This window comes from Typopeltis vanoorti, chromosome 7, assembly GCF_054136105.1.
Source record: "Typopeltis vanoorti isolate ZY-2024b chromosome 7, IOZ_Tvanoo_1.0, whole genome shotgun sequence".
Taxonomy (NCBI): Eukaryota; Metazoa; Arthropoda; class Arachnida; order Uropygi; family Thelyphonidae; genus Typopeltis; species Typopeltis vanoorti.
In genome coordinates this window covers 17,369,180-17,389,187 of record NC_143555.1, presented here as the reverse complement: position 1 = coordinate 17,389,187, position 20,008 = coordinate 17,369,180, and the positions used below count along the sequence as shown (strand labels likewise).

The 20,008-nt window shown below is 37.3% G+C and overlaps 1 protein-coding gene across 6 annotated transcripts in view; it reads left to right on the top strand.

The window, feature by feature from the left end:
• Nucleotides 1-20,008, top strand: part of rasp (protein-cysteine N-palmitoyltransferase Rasp) — a 265,799-nt gene that overhangs the window by 96,232 nt on the left and 149,559 nt on the right. For all 6 annotated transcript variants that reach the window (XM_090395697.1, XM_090395698.1, XM_090395695.1 and 3 more), the window contains 2 exons: nt 10,458-10,522; nt 14,233-14,343. In XM_090395697.1, the coding sequence (XP_090251823.1) occupies nt 10,458-10,522; nt 14,233-14,343 (176 nt within the window). The remainder of the gene's footprint in view (nt 1-10,457; nt 10,523-14,232; nt 14,344-20,008) is intronic.

The window sequence follows — 20,008 nt, the reverse complement described above, 5'->3', positions numbered from 1 at the left end:
TCATTCACACATTAGCAATAATGGCCCTTCTCAATTCTGTTCTATCATACTGAAGCAGCTGACTCATAATCTTTACTTCCTTACTCTTCATTTTTGCTTCTTTCAACTCTCTTTCATATCCTCTCTCATATTTCTTACCTTTCAAATCATTTGTACCTGTCAAAACAATCGCCGCTTTCATTTTTCCTTTTACAAACTAACAGCATCACTGACATCCTTGATCTTTGCACCTAGGATACATGCTTTTGTCACATTCTCATTAAGTAAACCTGTTATTATCATAATCCTATACAATCCTTTCTCTCTACTCCCAGGTTCTTGTATGCTTATACTTTCCCATTCACTTTTTCTTTCATTCTTTCTCTTGCTGTTAATTGTTTCTCCAGACATTTAGACTCACATTTTATCCCATAAAGAAGTCTGTGTGAGCATGCTATTTCTCTTCTGCACTGTCACCTCATCATCCACATTATTCCTTTCATCCACATCATTCATACTCTAATTTATATTTCATACACTATCTTTCATTCCTTCTACTACCTTCTCTACAACACTTTCACAATCCTGCCGTACATCCATATCATCTACTTCATTCTCCCGCTTCAAACATGACTTGCATTTCTCACTTATGAAACTCTGCAGTGAATACATTAAACACACGTTAATTTGCACTAAATCCCATGTTAAATTTTCTGTTATGTATAACGTATTCTTAACCCTGCTCTGTCTTTGTTGTTCTATACTTAAAACTTCGTGAATTGTCGTAAATGGTTGATTGCCTTAATTATCGACTGCCATCAATTAACTATTTCTACTGTATCTTATGTTCTCTCACTCAATAGTCTAACAAATTTATTTATTTTACAACTGCACGTTTGACTATGTATTGAGTGCAAGATTATAAGATTTTAAACTAAATCTAAAGACAAAGCAGATATTGTTAGCATTCCCTGCTTATGTTAATTTATGTTAATCTTTATCTTTAATTAGTTGTGGCTTAATTATTGATCACTTAAACTTTATCTTATGCAGGTTCAAAATTTTCAGGATAGTGCATTGACAGAATCAGCCCAAAGTGTTGTTCAGAAACCATTTAATTAAATCAAAAAGGAATATTTACAGTCTGATCCACATTAACACACACACACAAAATTGTATTACAGGTCTTTGTCAATTTCAGTTCTTCCTGATTCAGGCTTAGTTCTATGTTTCTTCCATAAAAGTTAAATCACAATCTAGGATATCCTGTTAGCCATATATACTGCCATCTTGAGTAAGCTTAAATCAATATTAATTTACATTATCTAGTACGGTACTCTTCTTCTTACAATAAAGTAAAGCTGTCAGTAAAGCTTTGGGACTGGATGGTATTTCACCACGAGTTTTGAGAGAATATGCTAGGGAACTGACAGTGCCTTTAATCTGGCTTTTCAATGAAAGTCAGGCTGCGGGAAAGGTGCCTAGGGAATGGAAGGAAGGTAAGATTACTTCCAGTCTGTTACCACCCTTATACAATGGCACTAACAGACTGGAAGTGTCTAATTATAGGCCAGTCTGTGTGTCATCAGTAGTTGTTAGATCTTGGAGAAAGTAGTGAGGGGACTGTATACAACAATGGGCAGATGAGGGTAATGTTATCTGTGAGAGTCAACATTGGATTTGTGAAAGGGCGCTCTTGTTTTAGCAATATGCTAGCCTTTTATAATAAAGTTACAAAAACATTAGATGAGGGAAAGGCATATACTGCAATTTTCTTAGACTTGGTAAAGGCATTTGATAGGGTGCCACATGATAAGCTGATATTTAAGTTGCAGCACATGGGTCTGGATGTCAGATTGGTCATCTGGATTCAGGATTGGCTGTCTGATAGGTATCAGAGTTGTGTATGGTGGAACAGTTTCCAGGAGGCAGAGGGTTACAAGTGGGGTCCCACAGGGCTCAGTACTAGGACCTATATTGTTTAACCTTTATATCAATGACATTGCCAGTGGATTGCAAGGGGATATTCAGTTGTTTGCAGATGATGCGAAGCTGGGAAGGATTATTAGTAATAGTGCAGATGTGGTAGCCCTGCAAGAGGATTTGAATAAGCTAGACAGATGGGCAAATGAATGGGGGTGTTGGTTTAATGCAGCAAAATGTAAGGTCTTGAGGTTTGGGAAACATCGATTGGATGCTGCATTCTCTATGGAAGGAGTTATACTGGAGGAAGTAGGGGAGACAAGAGATCTGGGGTTGATGATTGATAGAAACCTGAAATTTAGGGGACATATTGCAAAGATGGTGAAGGTAACACAGAGGATTGCTGCAATTATGAGAATGACACTGACCTGCAGAGATAAAAGGGTTATCATTCTGTTGTATAAGTCTCTGATCAGACCACACTTGGATTATTGTTCTCAGATTTGGACCCCAGGATTTGAAGAGGATAAATTAACTGTGGAAAAGATACAAAGACGGATGACAAAGATGGTTTCAGGACTGTACAAGGATAGTTATGAGGATCGGCTGAGGGAATGTGGACTGCAGAGTTTGGTGGATAGAAGAAGGAGAGGTGATATGATTGAGACTTTTAAACTGTTGAGAGGTGGTTACAGGGTTGACACTGGGGAGTTCTTTCGCTTGGTTGAACAGCGGGAAGGAGTGATGACAAGAGGCCATCCCTGGAAGTTACGAAAGGAAACTGTGAGCAAGAGGGTGAGGAGTGGTTTCTTTGCGTGGAGGGTGGTTGAACCATGGAATGCATTGCCTGATGGAGTGGTGAGAGCGAGAACGGTCAATGAGTTTAAGGAGTGGTATGATAGACTTTGTGTTTCTTAGGGGGGGGGGGGACCTCCCCTCTATGAATCTTGACAGACTTTATGTTCTTAGGAAGGACCTCCCACGATGAGTCTTTTGACTCCATGGAGGCCTGAATAATAATAATAATAATTACTTATATGCAATTGAGATTAAGTAATCGATATTACTTACACAATCTTATACTTATACACAGATACACTTGATGTTGCTCAGAAATATCACATATATAAGTACTTATAATTTGCATTCAGCACTGCCTTTTTACATGAATCTTTTGTCCACAAAAGTGCTCTTTTTTGTCTTTCTGCTGGCTCGTTATTGATTTCCTGCAAAATTTCTTCTTTGTCCGAGTTGTCGATTATTCTATGCCCTTTATGACCCCAAGCAGCAATGTGCACTTCTTTTCTAGTGAGATGTCCCAATGATTGACACTATATTTCCCAATGTGGCAGACCCAGGTAAGTGAAGACAGTGTACCTGACATGGTGGCAGACCCAGGTAGAAGATTCAGAAATAAAACTTACAATGCTTCTCTTTCGATTACCGGCAACAGACCTCACATGGCGATGGACCCAAGTAAGAGAAGGTGAAAATCCTAAGACAAAGTCCTTCTGATGTTTTGCCTTATAAAGGCCTAGACTACATGTGTGCATCTCTTGAAACTTCCATGTATGGTCACTTACGGACAACCGAACATAATGACATCATACTTTCCATGTCTTTTGAAATTGCCATATATGGACATGAGTTAACAGCATTACATAATGATGTCATGCATCACATTATTTTAACAAAGGCTCATGGTTAAGTTATTACAAATACACGATTATTACAGACAAAATTTGACATTTCTTTAATTGCAATCTCCTTAGAAAAAATGTAAAAGCAAACATGATAAGTTACATAATTACATATCATGAGATATTTTACATCCACATATTGATATGGTTGAAAGTCTTGATCACAATTTTTCTTGTACACATTGGTGCCATTAATGTGGAATGCTTTGGAACATTTTCATGTAATAATAACTACAATTGAACACATTTAACAACACAGTCAAAAACAGGGAAAATAACACCATAATAGTATTGCAAATACTTACTAAAATGAAGACTTATCTGAACAACACATGCAAAACACAGCCTCTTCTAAGGATAGCGCTACCTAGTCTCTCAAGTTGAAGTTCAGAAGATATATTGCAAAGATTGGCAGAAGCTATATAGAAATTAATGTTGTATTATGGCATATCATGAAAAATTATCAATCTGCTTAAGAAAATTTATGAAAAATATAAAAACAAATCACCTGCAATGGAGAACTTTCAGAAAAGTTTGAAATTAAAACAGGTGTTAGACAGGGCTAGCTGCATTCTTTCTCCAACAATATTATTGTTGTAGACTGGGTTATGAGAAATGCCACAAAAAAGAACAAAAGAAATACAATGGAATCTAAGTGAACAGCTAGATGACCTGGATATTGCAAATGAAGTATGTTTACTGACACATACACAACAACATATGAAGGGAAAAATGATAAAAATTAAATGAAGAGGTTTTGACTGTTGGATTAAGACTAAATAAACTAAAAATGACAATAATGAAAAATAAATAAGAAATGGGAAGGCAGAAGAGTAAGGAAGGAGGTATCAAAGAAGTTCTTATGAACAGAGAAGTGGGTTGCACGAGCGTGAAGAATGAAAAAAATGTGTGCAAAGCATTGAAGTGCGGGGATCAAGATGGATGGGGCACACAGCTCGAGAAAGTTCAGTGCTCAAAGAGGAACTGAATATGTGACTAGACAAGAAAGGAATGGGGTGGTGGGGAAAGCATTTGGATTTGGAGAGGGTGAATTACTTAAAGAATTTGTATATAAACATAACAGTTCATTTCTGGTATCAGTGAAACTCATTACAGAGAAATGAATTGTTATGTTTGTATACAAATGCTTGAAATACTAGAAATAAGGTGAATGAAATTGTTGCATTGATTGAGTTCTTTCACTCAAAAATTATTGCAATAAGTTAGACATGGTTGGATGAAGATGATGTCATGACAAGAATATAGATAGAAAGGTATGATGTTTTTTGTGAAGATAGGAAATTATTATTATTATTACGGGTATCTCCATGGAGTCAGTAGACTCATCGTGGGAGACCCAAACTAGCAAAACAATATCTGTCATATCTCTTCTTGAATTCATTTACAGACAAAGAGCTCACAACTAAGTCAGTCAATGAATTCCACTCATTCACCACCCTCCAGGCAAAAAACCTTGTTCTGACACCTTTGTTAACCACACTCTTCTTTAATTTCCAGAGATGGCCTCTTGCTCTTCCATCACTATCACACAGCTGAAACATTTCCCCTGCATCAATCCTATAAAAACCCTTTAGTAATTTGAATGTTTCTATCATATCACCTCTTCTTCGCCTATCAACCAATCACAGCCTCCTCGTCTCCAAGGAATCCAGGTGACCAGACCTGAGCACAGTAATCCAAATGTGGAAGTATCAATGCTTTATAAAGGGGAATAATAACCTCTTTATCTCTGGATGTCAGTGTGTTCCTCAACAACCAAGTAATCCTATGTGCAATCTTGGACACCTTAGCAATGTGTCCTCTGAACTTCATCTCCCTATCTATCAATACCCCTAAGTCCCTAGCCTCATCAATCTCTTGGAGTACCTTTCCATCGATGTAGTACACAGCTGGTAATCTTTTAATCCCAAAATGCAAGACTTTACACTTTTCCACATTGAACTGACATCCATTTTCTTTTGCCCATTTTACCAGCTTATTTAAATCCTCCTGCAAACTTTCAACATCAGCTTGATTTTTTATTGCACTACACAACTTTGCATCATCAGCAAACAACTGAATATCTCCCTTTAAGCCATTTCCTATATCATTTATATACAAATTAAACAACATTGGCCCAAGCACAGAGCCCTGAGGCACACCACTGGTCACCTGCCTCATTCTGGACTTGGCTCCTCCATACACCACCTTATGGTATCTCTCCCTGAGCCATTCTCCTATCCATATCACCAATTTAATATCCATTCCCATCTGCTCCAATTTGCGTAACAGTGTTCTATGGGGTATCCTGTCAAAAGCCTTAGCAAAATCCAGAAGTACCACTGTGTAGCCAGTTCCTTTGTCCAACTCAGATGTTATTCTATTATGAATAGTTAATAGATTGCTAAGGCAGGATCTACCTTTAACAAAACCATGTTGGCCTCTATAGAGTATCATATCCTGATCCACCCATTCTTGAATTTTGTCTTTAACCAACTTTTCCAATACTTTTACTACTACTCCTGAGATGGTGATTGGTCTGTAATTCAATACCGCAGTTTTAGAGCCACCCTTATGCAAAGGAACCACTTTGCCTAACTTCCACTCCCTAGGGACCATACCAGAGTTCAAACTTAAATTAAATATCCAGGTAAGAGGGGTTGACAATTCATTTGCACATTCATGCAACACCCAAGCTGATATTCCATCTAAGCCTACCGCAGTGTTTGCATTTAAGTTTTGCAATATATTTAATACCTCTGATTCTTTAGCTTCAATTCTCACATTAGGTATTGTGAGAAGTGAAGCTAAAAGACAAAAAAAAAAAAAAAAAAAAAAGGAAGGCAAAGCACTGCACTGTTGATGATAGAAAAGAAGTTGTGCCCATTCAAGAAGGAAATAATGGCAATAGTTTTGAGGCAATATGGTGTGAGATAGAAATGAATAGAATGTTTTATTAGTTGAATGTTGCTGTGGGCCTGGTAATGTGGAACAGATTAAGAATAAATAAGCAAATTAGCCGAGTAAATAGGAAAAGGGTGATCATTGTTTGTGATTTTAATTATAGTAATATAGATTGGGGATGAAGTTGTGCATCTTGAAATAAAGAAAATGAATTTCTTGCATCTTTGAGGGAAAATTACCTCAGATAGTATGAACATAGGGCATGCTAGGATTGAAGGTCTTGGATTTGATCATCAAATTTGAGGATGTTATTATAAATGAGGTGTCAAATCTCCCTCCAGAGAAGTGAGTGGCAAGAAAGTGATTACTTGGGTAGTTGCCAATATATGAAGACTTCTGTGAGGAAAGTGTGTGTGTATATATGTATATATATATATATATATAGAATTACAAAGCTGGTTATTATGATAAGCTCATGAGACAACTTTTAGCTGTAGCATTGAATAAGAAGTGGGTGGAAAGGAGATTAGTGCTGCTTAGGTGTTATTCAAGAACTATCTAGTAGAGGCAATGTCTAAATGTGTTGTGTGAAATGAAGAGATTAAGCATGCAGTACAGAAGAAGAAGGCATTATGGAGGCAGCATAAGATGTGAGATAATAATCAGTTCCTATGAGGAATACAAAGAATAGGCAAGGAGGGTAGTATGAGTAGCAGAGGTGCAGTAGTAACAGTGTCAGAAAAAAAAAAAAATGATAGAAGTTTTTTTGATATGTAGCCAGCAGAAAAAAAGAATGATTATGGAAGAATGGCATTGGTTGTTGAAGATAATGGTAAAAGAATAACTGCTGCAGAGGATATAGTTCAGATATTAAATGAACAGTTCACAAAAGTATTTCATCCTTTTGAATGTAACATCATGCAGAGTTTGTGAAATGGGAGGAGGAGAGACTGACTGTGTAAAAACAGGAAGTATATTGGGAATTGAGTAAACTTTATGTTAATATGGCCATGGTAGTTGATAATGAATCACTGTGTGTTTGGAGAGGATGTGCCAGGAAGTAAAATGAAGACTTACTTCCTGGCACATCAGTCTTGACAAACTTTTTTAAAATTAGTCTTACATTGGGTCAAGTTCCAAAGGAGTGGAAGGAAGGCAAGATTGTACTGCTTCATAAGGGAGGTAACAGAACTCAAACTTCAAATTATAAGTCAATCTGTGTGTCAGGTGTGGTGGTTAATGAGAACCAAGATCCACTGAGTTGACAACATGGGCATTCTGTTTGATTCACAGCAAGGATTTGCTAAGTTAATGATTTAATAATCTGCTTACTTATTATAATAAGTGACTGGTGCATTGAATAAGGGAGAGGGATATATCATAGTATACTTAGATTTTGCATGGGCTTTTCATAGATTGCTACTGATAATTTGAATAAACTAGAACAGATGTGGTTGGATATTAGATTAGTACATTGGATTGGAGTTTGGCTATCTGATAGATATCAGCAAGTTGTGTGTGTGGGGGGGAGGGGGGAGCAATATCCTGAAAGAGGAAAGTCACTAATGGTGTGTCATTTTAGGGACATTTTAACCTGTATGTTTGTGATAGTGGGGAAGGTGCAAATGTGATATTTAGTTCCTTACAGATGATGCAAAGTTGGGAAGAACTTTGAGAAGCAGATACTAGAAATGTGTTGCTGATATCCTACTACATGAAAAAAACAGATGGGATAAAAATAATTTATTGACTACCCAACTAGTTTTGTGAAAGTTCCTGTGTTTCACTCTATCACACTATCAGGAGAAATAAGTCAATAAACTAAAAAAAAAACAGATCATATGTGATGATATGATAGAGCAGGTATTGTTGCTTTACAAGACTTGAATAGACTAAGTGAATGGGCACGAGAATGGGATTATCAGTTCAGTGTTTAAAGTGTAAGGTTTTAAAATTTGGAAAACAAAGATGGAATGCAGAGTATACAGTTGGTGGGGTATACTGAAGGAGGTGGAGGAAATAAGAGACCTGGGGATGATGGTGGGTAGGGATCTAAAATTTTGACGGCACATTGCTAAACTTGTGAGCAGCACAGCACAGCACAGTGAATTCTGGCAGTGATGTGGAAGATGTATAGGAGTAAGGAGATTATGGTTCCATTGTGTAAGGCTTTGATTAAGCCATATATGAATTAATGTGCATAGATTTGGTCGCCTAGTTTATAAAAGGATGAAGAGATATTGGAAAGGGTCCATAGGCAATTGAATAAGGTGGCTCCGATCTCGGGAATGTTAAGTATGAAGAAAGGTTGAGAAGATGCAATTTACAAAGTGTTGTGGATAGGAGGATGGGAGAGATGTGATAGACATGTATAGGTTGTTAAGAGGTTTTTATCAGATTAAAATTGAAGAGGTTTTTCATAGAATAGTGAGAGATGAGGTCCCCACCACAAGAGGTCCTCCCTAGAAGCTGTATGAGGGCATGAGCAAAGGAGCAAGAATCTGGTTCTGTTGCATGGAAAGTGGTGAATGATTGGAATATATTGCCTGAGAGTGTGGTGTCTGTAGAAAATGTGAATATATAATTAATGCAGAATATGATGTGTGTGTGTGTGTGTGTGTGTGTGTGACAGAGGGTAATGATGTGTCTTTGACTCTGTAGAGGTCAGAAAATAACAACAATAATAATAATCTCACATTAGAAGAGACAAAAGTTGAAAATTTGTTCATGCTCTCTTTCTTTCTAACTGTTTGCAAAGAAATATAACCAGATGGATCAAGATTTGATGTGCTTGAAAATACATTGAGGGACATATTTCTGTTTAATATTCATTTTCTGCCATAACATCTTGTAGGTTCAGTGCTGTATTATCAAGTTCATATGTCTTGCAAAATAGGAATTATTAAATTTCATGCTTCACCTTGGAAAAATAAATAAATAAAAATAAAAATTGCAGCCAAGCAGACTTGACTTTTTTAATTTCAGAATAAAAACTTGATGTGGATATCATGTCAAGTAATGTCATTATGTACAGACATTCACTGTACTGTATTAAGCTGTGTTTTAGAAGAGAGAGAGAGGCAGTGATAGTTAACAAAGGCCTGTAGTTTTAGAGTATGAATTGAAGGGGTTGTAAATCCATAGAAGATATTGACAAATAGAGGCACTGGGGCATTGTCGCACATGGTTTGGGAGCCACTGGATTAAGGGATTGTGGTGTCAATCTCACACATAAAAGGTTATTGGATTATTATGTTAAGATGATTGGGGGAGAGGGGGGAACTAAAGGGTAGGAAATTTAGAAACCCTGCACTAGAGACTGGAAATTTTTCAACCCCATGTCACGTCTCCATTAATCTGGACAGGCAGTAGTCTAATACTAGGCAGTGAAATTTATTTATCCCAAAAGACATTCACAAACATCTATACCTACAGTTGAGTTTCAAATCAAGACATTGATTTGAGAGCAAGAGTGCTACCCATTCAGTAAGCCAAGCCAGCTTGGTTGGTATTTGAAAAAAAGTGATGTGTTAGGGATGTTTCAGTTGATGAGGGTGTTTTAGTAAGTTAATAGAGAATAGGATTATTCAGTGATTGGAAGGAGAGTGTGTGTGTGGGGGGGGGAACAGTACAGTCATCCCTGTCAGTTTTATAAAAGTGTAATGAGTAAGGGAATAAAGAGCAGATATTTTACTTAAGAGAATGGTGAGTAAGTGGAATGTATTGCCAGAGAATGTTGTGAGTATGAAGACTGAACAAATTTAAAATGAAGTATGATGAATATATCACCATTTAAGGAACTCTCATGTTGAATTTTCTGTTTTTTTGAGAGATCTAGTTAGTATCCATGTAATAATTTATTTAGTAATAATCATAATAATAATAAAAATCAAATAACTTTTCTGTTAGAACATGTTTTGTATAAATGTGTTTATTTTCATATGTATATAGGTCATTTTTATATGCTTAATCCTGATGATTTTCACAATGGATGGTCCATTTTCTATCAAAAAAAGGCAAGTTAGCATTTTTATTTTTAACATAAGATGAATTTCAATATCATAATTCACAAATTTGTAATTTTATGTGCTTTTATTTTTCTTAAGCTAATTTGGAGTAAGATTCTGTTTTATTCTTCCAATTATATTATTATTTCCTGACACCTCCAAGCAGTCCAAGGACACATCGAGGGAGGGCACACTGCTCTACAACTTTCCATTTCCACTACTTAATCCAACTACATAGAATGCCACTACCATTTACACACAGTGACATCTACTGTGCACCACCACTAGTATATTTTTTGTCTGTAAATTGTTTGTGTTCTCATGGCCAATTTGCCTGTAGGTAGGATGAAAAACCTGAGTTTCTGGGAGGGAAAAAACCCTGCTACTGCAATATGAGATTGGCTAACTCACTTTCAATTGAAAAAAAATCATATAAAGATTCCGCTCATCACAGCTTTATTATTATTACTCTTTATACATTACTATTATTCAATATGCAGAGATCTCTGCATATTGAATACCATTTCTGAAACATTAGCTGCGATGGTTAGTTTCTTTTATTTTATATAGCATGCTAATTATGATAAATAAAAAAGCATTGTTAATATATGCTGCTTGTAAAGAAATCAATGAACAACCTCATGGGCAAGGTGCATTGTGCCATGTAACAAGTCACATGTTTGTAGCTGGCATAAATTGGAGGAATATGAGGCTCCCAAGTCAGTGCAATTGTATCTGTGTGAAATGGCTGTGAGAAGGGAGCTGACAGAGTTTGACAGAGGTGCTGTGATAGGATCGTTGACCTGGAATGCCCCACAAAGCGAGCCATTCCATGTCAACAATCACTGATACCATACTGAGATGGAAGTGCAGGAGTCAACTGCAAATGTTACTCGCAGTGGACAACCCACCACACTCACCGATAGGGTGCTACATGACCATAGGGTGCTACGAAGGATAATATGTAAAAACAGCCATTTGTCGGCCAACGTTGAATGTGGAGTTCTGAGCATCAACTGGAACATGAATCTGCACAAAAACATTCAGAACTGAGACTCACAACATCGATTTCCATGGTATGACCAAAATATGCAAGCCCCACATTACCCAAACCAACATGCAGCATCATCTTTAGTGGTGCAAAGAGTGTGTATGGCAGGACATAGAAGCTTGGAAAGCTATGTTATGGAGTGGCGAATCATGCTACACCCTCAACCGAGCATATGGACGAATGCCTGGTGAATGTCTCTTACTAGAGTACGTAATCCCAACTATGAAATTCGGAGTATGATGGTGTGGTCCTGTTTCTCCTCATTTGGTCTTGGACCTCTATTTGTGGTGCCATGAATATAACTCCAAGAGTTATCAGAACATTTTGGACAGTGCAATGCTTCCTAATTTGAGGGGTTTCTATGGAACTGACCATTGTCTCTTTTAGCAAGATAATGCACTGTGCCATAAGGCTGCTGCAGTAACTGCATGATTTGTGGACATGGATGTCATCCCAACTATGAAATTCGGAGGTAGCAGTGTGATGGTGTGGTCCTGTTTCTCCTCATTTGGTCTTGGACCTCTATTTGTGGTGCCATGAATATAACTCCAAGAGTTATCAGAACATTTTGGACAATGCAATGCTTCCTAATTTGAGGGGTTTCTATGGAACTGACCATTGTCTCTTTTAGCAAGATAATGCACTGTGCCATAAGGCTGCTGCAGTAACTGCATGATTTGTGGACATGGATGTCACCACATTTGAGTGCCCTCCACATTGCTCTGATCAAAGCTGTTAAAACATCTGTGTGATGAACTGGAGCCTCAGGTCAGGTCAAAGGACATCTGTCCCACAACATTTCAGGATCTCATTACATGCTTACAGGAAGAATGGTCCAAAATTCCCATTGATTACTATCATATGCTTGTGGAAAGTATGTCCTATAGGATTGCTGCAGTCATCACAGTGAAAGGATGTACTACATCTCATTAAAGTGAATGCCATGGCTGTAAGTGTCCTGATACAAAATATTAATTGATCAGTCAAATTAAGCAGTGAATTTTTGTTTTAAAAATTATTCCATTGGAGAGTGAGCAAAGATTGAGAAGCAGTTTTTTTATATGTAGAGTGTAGAATGACTGGAATGCATTGCCTGAGAGCATTGCTTCTGCACAAAATATGAATGTATGTAAGGCATGGTATGATGAGCTATGTGTATGACAGGGGAGACCTCCCACAACGAGTCTTTGACCCCCATGAAGGTCTGAGGATAATGATAGTAATAACAAACTGCATACCTAGAGTCAGGAGGATAAATCAAGTGGGAGTTAAATGGATGAATTATTTAGCAGGAGCTTTGGAGGGAATTTAAAGAGAAAGGTAACCAGCAGGCAACTGAAGTACAAAATACAAGCCAGGAATGTGACCAGTATGGTTAGGTGAGCAAAATCATGTCATGAGAGAAAATTAACTGTGCAAGCCAAATGCAGTCTCCAAAAAGTTCTTTTGGTATGTGGCAAGTAAACAGAAGGATGATTATGTAAGAATAATTTTGATGAATGCCAGCTATAGGGAGGTAACTAAAGTAGTCAAAGAGAACACTAAGGGAACACTTTGCAAGGATGTATCATCTAAGTGAGATATTGCAGTATCAAGAGAGGTAGGGGCCTATGTAGAAATAGAGATAGATGATCTGGAAGTGCATAGGATATTACAGAACCTTGATGTGAATATAGCTATGAGATTAGATGAATACCAGATTGAGTATTACAAGAATGTGCTAGGAATTGACAGTGCTTTTGACCAAATTGTTTAATTTAAGTCACAGCTTTGGTCGGTCCCAAAGGGAAAGTGGGAAAAGGAGAAAATAGTTCTATTGCATAAAGGAGGGCCCAAGACTGAGGTAGCAAATTATCAACCGATCAGCATCTCAGGAGTGGTGTTCAAGGTATTGGAGAAGTTGGTTAAGAGGAAAAAAAATGGGTAGACAAAAATGGGATACTATATGGCAGGAAATATGGTTTGTGAAGGGTAGGTCATGCCACAGTATTTATTAATTTATTAGCTTAATGTGGCACTGTCCGTTGCTCAGTTCCACTGTTGTTTATATGCAGTTTGCACCAGTAGTAGAGTGTTCATAGTGCTTATCGTGTTTACTCCATCTCTCTAAATATTTGGACATTAAGATTAAGACATAACATTTGTTATAATTTTTATTTTAGAACATTATTGGGGTTATGATAATGGATTTTATTTTTAAGCAATTTTGAATTATATTAAACTGTATAATTTTATTCATAATAAACAATATTTTTTCATGTTTAATTTTTTTTTAATTTTTTGGTTTCCTATATAAAAAATTCTCTAAGGTTTTCACATCACTCTGCATTAGTGAAAAATCTTGCAAAGGCAAAAATTCATTTGAAGAATTTTATGACGCAGGACGTGAATTATAAGCATTGATTTTAAAACCTTCCTATTTTGAAACAGAAGTCACTCATTGCAATTCACCACATACTGCACCAGTATTACAGCCAGAAGGCAATTGTGCAATATATTTGATTTAAATTATACTTCTGCCTTCTGCTGTTTACATATTAGATTCACAGTCTTGCATTCTTGTTTGACTTTACTGCCACTTAGTCAACTTTCTAAATATATATATTGATAATATTAATGCTAATGCATGCAACTGATTGTTTAACATTTTATTATTTGATCTTTACAGGATATTTCAGATTTTGAATGGTTAATGTTCGTAAATGCTTTCAAGTCATACTATCCAATGATTTTTGTTCAGATTATGATTACTCAGTTAGTTTTGCACAGGTGGCATCAGGTGAGTGTCAAAAAATGATTTTTTCCACCAAGATTATGTTTTAAATTGAAGTCATATCTCGAAAATAGATTACTACAAAGAAGGATAATTTTATCACTTATTTTGTTATGCAAAATAATGCATGATGTTTGTACTTCAAAAGTTTCAAAAGTAATTAGTAGCTTGCAAAGTTTATTATGTACACATAGGTTTCTGTGGTTAACCTGGCGTTGGTGATGTCGGAAAATGTAACAAAAGTGGTAAGGTGGGGTCTCACAGACCCACCCAAATAATGTAGTGTATTATAGAAATCCATATCTTTTTAATCAATATTAGTGGATTCTCTGTGGATTCTTCCTCACAGTCTTGTTCTGTGTCACACTCATGGTTACTGACTAATTCTAAATCAATTTCACTATCATCATCTCAGCTAAATGGCTCCTCATCTGTCAAAGCATCATCTATAAGTTGACATAACCTCTGTTCTTCCTGCTCGTAACTCATTTGGTAAAAAAAGATATTCTCAAAATACCGTCTAAATATTTACAAAAATGTATTTGCTTATAGTTGGTATGTAAAAATATAGAAGACAACAGCAGTAACGATAAATTTTAGTAGAATATACATGAAAACCACTTATGTTTCGGAAGTAAATATAGTCACATTTTTGATAAGTTGGGGTCTGGTGGACCCCAGCACACTTTACACCTCTGCACACTAAACATGCTTGCATGCAACAGCCTGTCATCTATGGCATTGGGTAGCAGGTTATGGGAGGGGAAGCTATACTGAGGCATGACTCACTGCCATACATTGTCAAAAAGTTATACTCAATTTAAAATCTTTGGGATCTGTGACATCCCACCTTACAAACGCTAGGTTAAGCAGTTTTCAGAAGTTTTCAATATATAACATTTTTGTTTGTTTGCCAGAGTACTTGATGGCCAGTAGTGGTTGTGTGGAATGCCAGGTCTGATTTATGCTCTTTTTTCGACGTCTTTTACACGTTCAGACGTGCAGATCTCTCCCGACCTTCCTGTCTGGCCTACTTAACAAATGACATAAGAACAATGAATTTCATAGGTGCCTGGTTTCTCTGGCAACAAACAAAAATGTCATATATTGGTAATAATTGTTTCACAAGAAAATTTAAAGAAGCTCACCAATGCTTAGGATCCCTACACAATGCAATAAAAATCAAGACTTAATTTTACATCAAGTATGGTGTGCTTTCATCAAAAATTTAACTGCCATGGACCTTTGATATAGCATGCATGATACCACAGAACGTGATAGCAACAACTAGTAATGTTCCGACATGCATACAGTAATGAATTTATCATTTGTATTCTGGTTTATCAATTATATTTAATAGTTGTGACGATAGACTTTTGTTGTGTAAAACTTTCATGTACCCCCTGATGATGTAAGCATTATGATGTATGAAACTTGTCAGGTTTTAATTGCTTATTTTTAATAACTACTTATTTATATTATAATGTGGTCTCAATACCGAAAACTTCCCACAGAAAGATTTATTATTATTATTATCAGCCCTCCATACAGTTAAGACTCATCATGGGAGGTCCTGAATCACACACATACACACAGCTCAGCATACCATGACTTGCATGAATTCATGGGCCTTCACACCTACCACACTTCCAGGCATTGCATTGCAACCACCTACAACTCTCCACACACAACAAACCTACTCCTCAACACTTGCTCACATGCTCCTTATACACGTTCCAGGGATGGCATGGCCTCTTGTTCCTCTTCTGTCTCCACCCATTCTATGAATAAATGAATCACATTAATCCACTAAAAAACCCTTACCAACTTATTTGTCTTGATCATGCCCCCCCCTCTTGTCCTTCTATTCACTAGACTCTGCAATTTGCATTCCCTCAATCTGTTTTCATTCTCAATATTCCAGAGATCAGAAACCATCTTAGTTAGTTGTCTCTGAACTATTTCCAACATCTTTCTCATTCTGAAAACCTGGACCAAATCTATGCACAGTAATCCATATGCAGTCTAATCAATGGAATCGTAACATCCTTTCCATGTATTCATGGAAAGGATGTTACGTATATCATGGCTTTAAGGGTTCCCCCACAGAAAGAAATCAATGCTCGATAAATCAGATGAGCGTGGGGGCCATGCAACTGGTCCACCATGCCCAATTCATCGAGCCCCAAAGGACCTGTCCAAATACTCATGCACAGAAATGCCAAAATGGGGAGCCGACTTAACAGTCAGTGACAATACCTGCCTATACATTAATGGCTAAACGTTGTTGTGCAGCATGTGATCGCACGATGTGTTGGTTCTCATGGGCCCACACATGAGCATTGTGGTGATTGAAGACCCTTCACGGGTAAATGAAGCTTCATCCATGAACAAAACACAAGTTGGAAAATCCGGGTCTATGGCACTTTTCTGCAGAAACCACTGCACGAATTCCACACGTCGAGGATTATCTTCGGCCATCAGCTACTGGACCTGTTGCAGATGAAATGGATGTAAGGACTCAGAGTGCAATACACTGGATCGAGATACTCCTATAGCAGAGGCAATGGCACATGTGCTTGTCTCTGAATTATTGTTCAACAATGGGCCCCTCCCAAAACAGGCCCTCAAGGCACATCACTAGTGACTCTGGTGACTTTTCTCTTCTGGGATATCACTCCTTGATATACAACTTGCTCATACCTATCAGACAGCCATTCTTCAATCCAGTGCACTAATCTACTATCCAACCCCATTTATCCAGTTTAACTGCCAGTGTCAGGTGGCAATCTATTAAAGGCTTTAGCAATATCCAAATATACTACCATGAATGCATTCTCTTTGTCCAATGCACCTGCCACCTTGTTATAGCAAGTAAGTGGATTGCTACAACATGATCTTCCTTTAGCAAACTCATACTGTCCATCAAAAAGAATGTTGTTATCTTAAACCGAATTTGGAATTCTGGTCCTCGATAGCCTATTCAACACCTTAACCATAATCCCAGACAAACAAATTGGCCTGTAGTTTGAAGCCTTAGCCCTATCACCTTTTTTAATGAAGCAGAACAGTTTTGCCCTCTTTTCACTCCTTTGGAACTTGGAATTTTTTCATAAATCTAAGCCTTATGTTAAAGAGGTAAGTTAAAGCTCTTGATAACTCCCTGGAACATTCCTTTAAGATACATGGTGATGTATCATCAAATCCTACAACTTTATTGACATCGTGCACTCAATTCTCATATACTTCCTGCTCACTCACCATCAGTGGCTCCTCCTCTCTGCTCTCAAGTTCTGCATGATGTTATTTTCACAAGAATAAAATTCTTTTATGAATTACACATTTAACATCTCTACCATATCATTATCATTCTACCATTCTCTCCATTCAGCATCATTCTTTCATAATCATTCTTTTTTCTCCTGGCCACATATCAAAAAAACTCTTTAGGATTAGTTTTTGGCTTCATTAGCTAACTGCTACTCAAACTGCACTTTTTCTACCCTTACTAAGCAAGTTACCTCTTTTGTTTGCTCTTTGTACCCTTCATGCAACCCACTGCTCATAATGCCTTCTTATTTTTCCAAATTACACATTTCATCTCTTCATTCATCCATTTGACTTTTGGAATGCATTTTGACATTATATCTGCCAGATAATTCCTAAACAGGTCCAAAGCAGTTCATCTTTCAACCCAATTGTTCATTCTATGATGTGGCTGCAGGCTGCCTCCTGAGCTTTCGTAATCACCAGCCTTATATAAAGTTCCACATATAATCCCTTTCTCACAGAATTCCTCAATATGGTTGGCTACCATCCAAGTTATCACTTCGTGGTCACTCTCACCAACTTTAGATAGATTTAACACCTCATTTAACATCCTCCAATGAGATAATCAAATCCAAGACCTTTGATCCCCGTGTACCCCTGTTATGTACTGCCTAAATTAATTGTCCCTCAAAAACTCAAGAAATTCATTATCTTTTTCCCCAGATGCTGTCTCTTCATTCCAATCTATATTACCATAATTAAAATCCATAATGATCACTTTTCTTATTAGGTAGACTGATCTGCCTATGTATTTCCTTTCCACTGCCCTCCACATTACCATGTCTATAATAACATCCAACTAGATATTTCATTCTCTTCACCACCACCTCACACCATACAGTTTTCAAACCACTGCCATTGTTTGCTCCTTCCATCTCCATCAATAGGATAACTCCTCTGCTGTCACCATTAATAGCACTCCTCCTCCCCTTCTGCTCTGCCTATCCTCATGAAAAACATCACATCCTTCCATCTCTATTCTTGTCAGAATTCTCATTTAACCATGTTTCACTTATTTCAACTGTTTTGTTGAATATACTATTAATGCTACAATTTCACTTCCATTACTTTGGATAAATAACATATATACTAACGTATTTCTCATTGTTCTATAACAAGCCTCACCAATCCCACTCCTCAGGTATATAATCCGACTCCTGCATACTCCCCATTTGTATTATTCTCTGTCATCACTGATCTTACAGACCTCTCCTCAGACCTGTTTGTTTCCCCACATTCTTTGTCCTCGCAGTCCTTTCTTGTACACACACATGCATACACATCTGCTTCTGTATCCGTCATTCACTCTTCTCACATAGCATCTACCTGTTCCCCAACCCCTCCCCCTCCCTTCCATTTCCTGTTTGTCTAGTGTTTCTTCTCATTCATTCTCTTCACTCATGCTCCTCAACTCTGCATTCACAAGCTCTCCTACCTTACTTTTCTGTTCTTCCATATTGTTTCTACCACTTCTTGCTTTCTAAGGTCTTCTATTCACTTCATTCCTTACACTCTCTTACAGAAACAGTTTCTCCAGTTGATTCATACCAAATCCATTTAAATGTAGCCCCATTTCTTTTATCTGTCCCTCAAATTCATTCTACTCATTCACAAATTACTCTCCTTAGCAATCTCCTGATATCTATCTTTATATTCTCCTTGTTGCCATCCAGATCGTTTATGTCTACTACCACTGCAAATATTTTGTTTGCTTCTTCCTCATATCTAGTGCTTCAATCACTCTGCTCAATCTACCCTCTGGAAAGCAAACCTTATGCACCTTCTCTTTAACCAAACCTTTAATAATCAAATCCCCACACATGGACACATCTTTTACACTGCTATCTTCTATTCCATCCTTCCTCTCCCTCCCTCTCTCTCTCTTCCATACATACCTGTCATTCTTCTCATTTCCCTCATCATCACCAACTCCACTTTCGTATCCTCTAAATCATCTTCTCTCTACTCCTCACTACTAGTCAGTCTCACTTTCATCCTCATTACCAATCATGCTCGCTATCTTACATTTTGTTGGTTTAACTTTTGCATACACTATCTTACTGTTACTTTCAATTACCCTATTTATACTCCCTTTCACAACACTTTCAGTTTCACGGTTTTCAGCATTAACTTCCATTACCTCATTTTCCTGCTTCTGACAGTTGTGGCATTTCTCGCTCATAAAACATTTATGACACTCTCTCCACTCTGACTCTCATACCATAATCCATTTTCTGTTGACAGTGAATACATTCACTGTCAACAGAATTTTAGAAAATCCCACATGTTGTCAAGCCCCCCCCCCCTGCCGAAAAAAAAAATGTCTTTGTTCCCATTGTTC